The 315-nt window shown below is 62.5% G+C and overlaps 1 protein-coding gene across 1 annotated transcript; it reads right to left on the bottom strand.

Annotated features, from left to right (window-relative positions):
• LOC311153957 (feather beta keratin-like) lies at positions 1–315 on the bottom strand (the record flags this gene model as incomplete). The annotated part of the gene is made up of 1 exon (XM_084206087.1): positions 1–315. The coding sequence occupies one exon, from the start codon at positions 313–315 to the stop codon at positions 1–3; it is 315 nt and encodes a 104-aa protein (XP_084062213.1).

The following is a 315-nucleotide window of genomic DNA, read 5'->3' as shown; positions in this document are numbered from 1 at the left end:
TTAGCAGATGTAGCCGCCCCTTCTGCCATAGCAGCCCAGGCCTCCCAGCCCATAGCCAAAGCCACCAAAGCCACCAAAGCCACCAGAGATGGGCTGTCCCTGGGCATTGAGCTCAGTGCCCAGAGCAGCGGAGGAGGTGGATCCGACGGCGGTGTTCTGGGGGAAGGAGGTCATGATGGGTCCTGGCAGGGTGACCAGCACAGGGGAAGGGTTGATGATGACGCGGGAATCCTGGCATTGCAGGGCACAGGGCTCGTTGCAGCTGTTGGCCAGCGGGGTGGGTCCGCAGGGACTGCAGATGTTGTTGCAGGCCAT

Source organism: Fringilla coelebs, assembly GCF_963513975.1.
Source record: "Fringilla coelebs genome assembly, chromosome: 1".
Lineage (NCBI taxonomy): Eukaryota > Metazoa > Chordata > Aves > Passeriformes > Fringillidae > Fringilla > Fringilla coelebs.
Note: the sequence above shows the minus strand (reverse complement) of the source record. Positions and strands in the feature narration are given on the sequence as shown.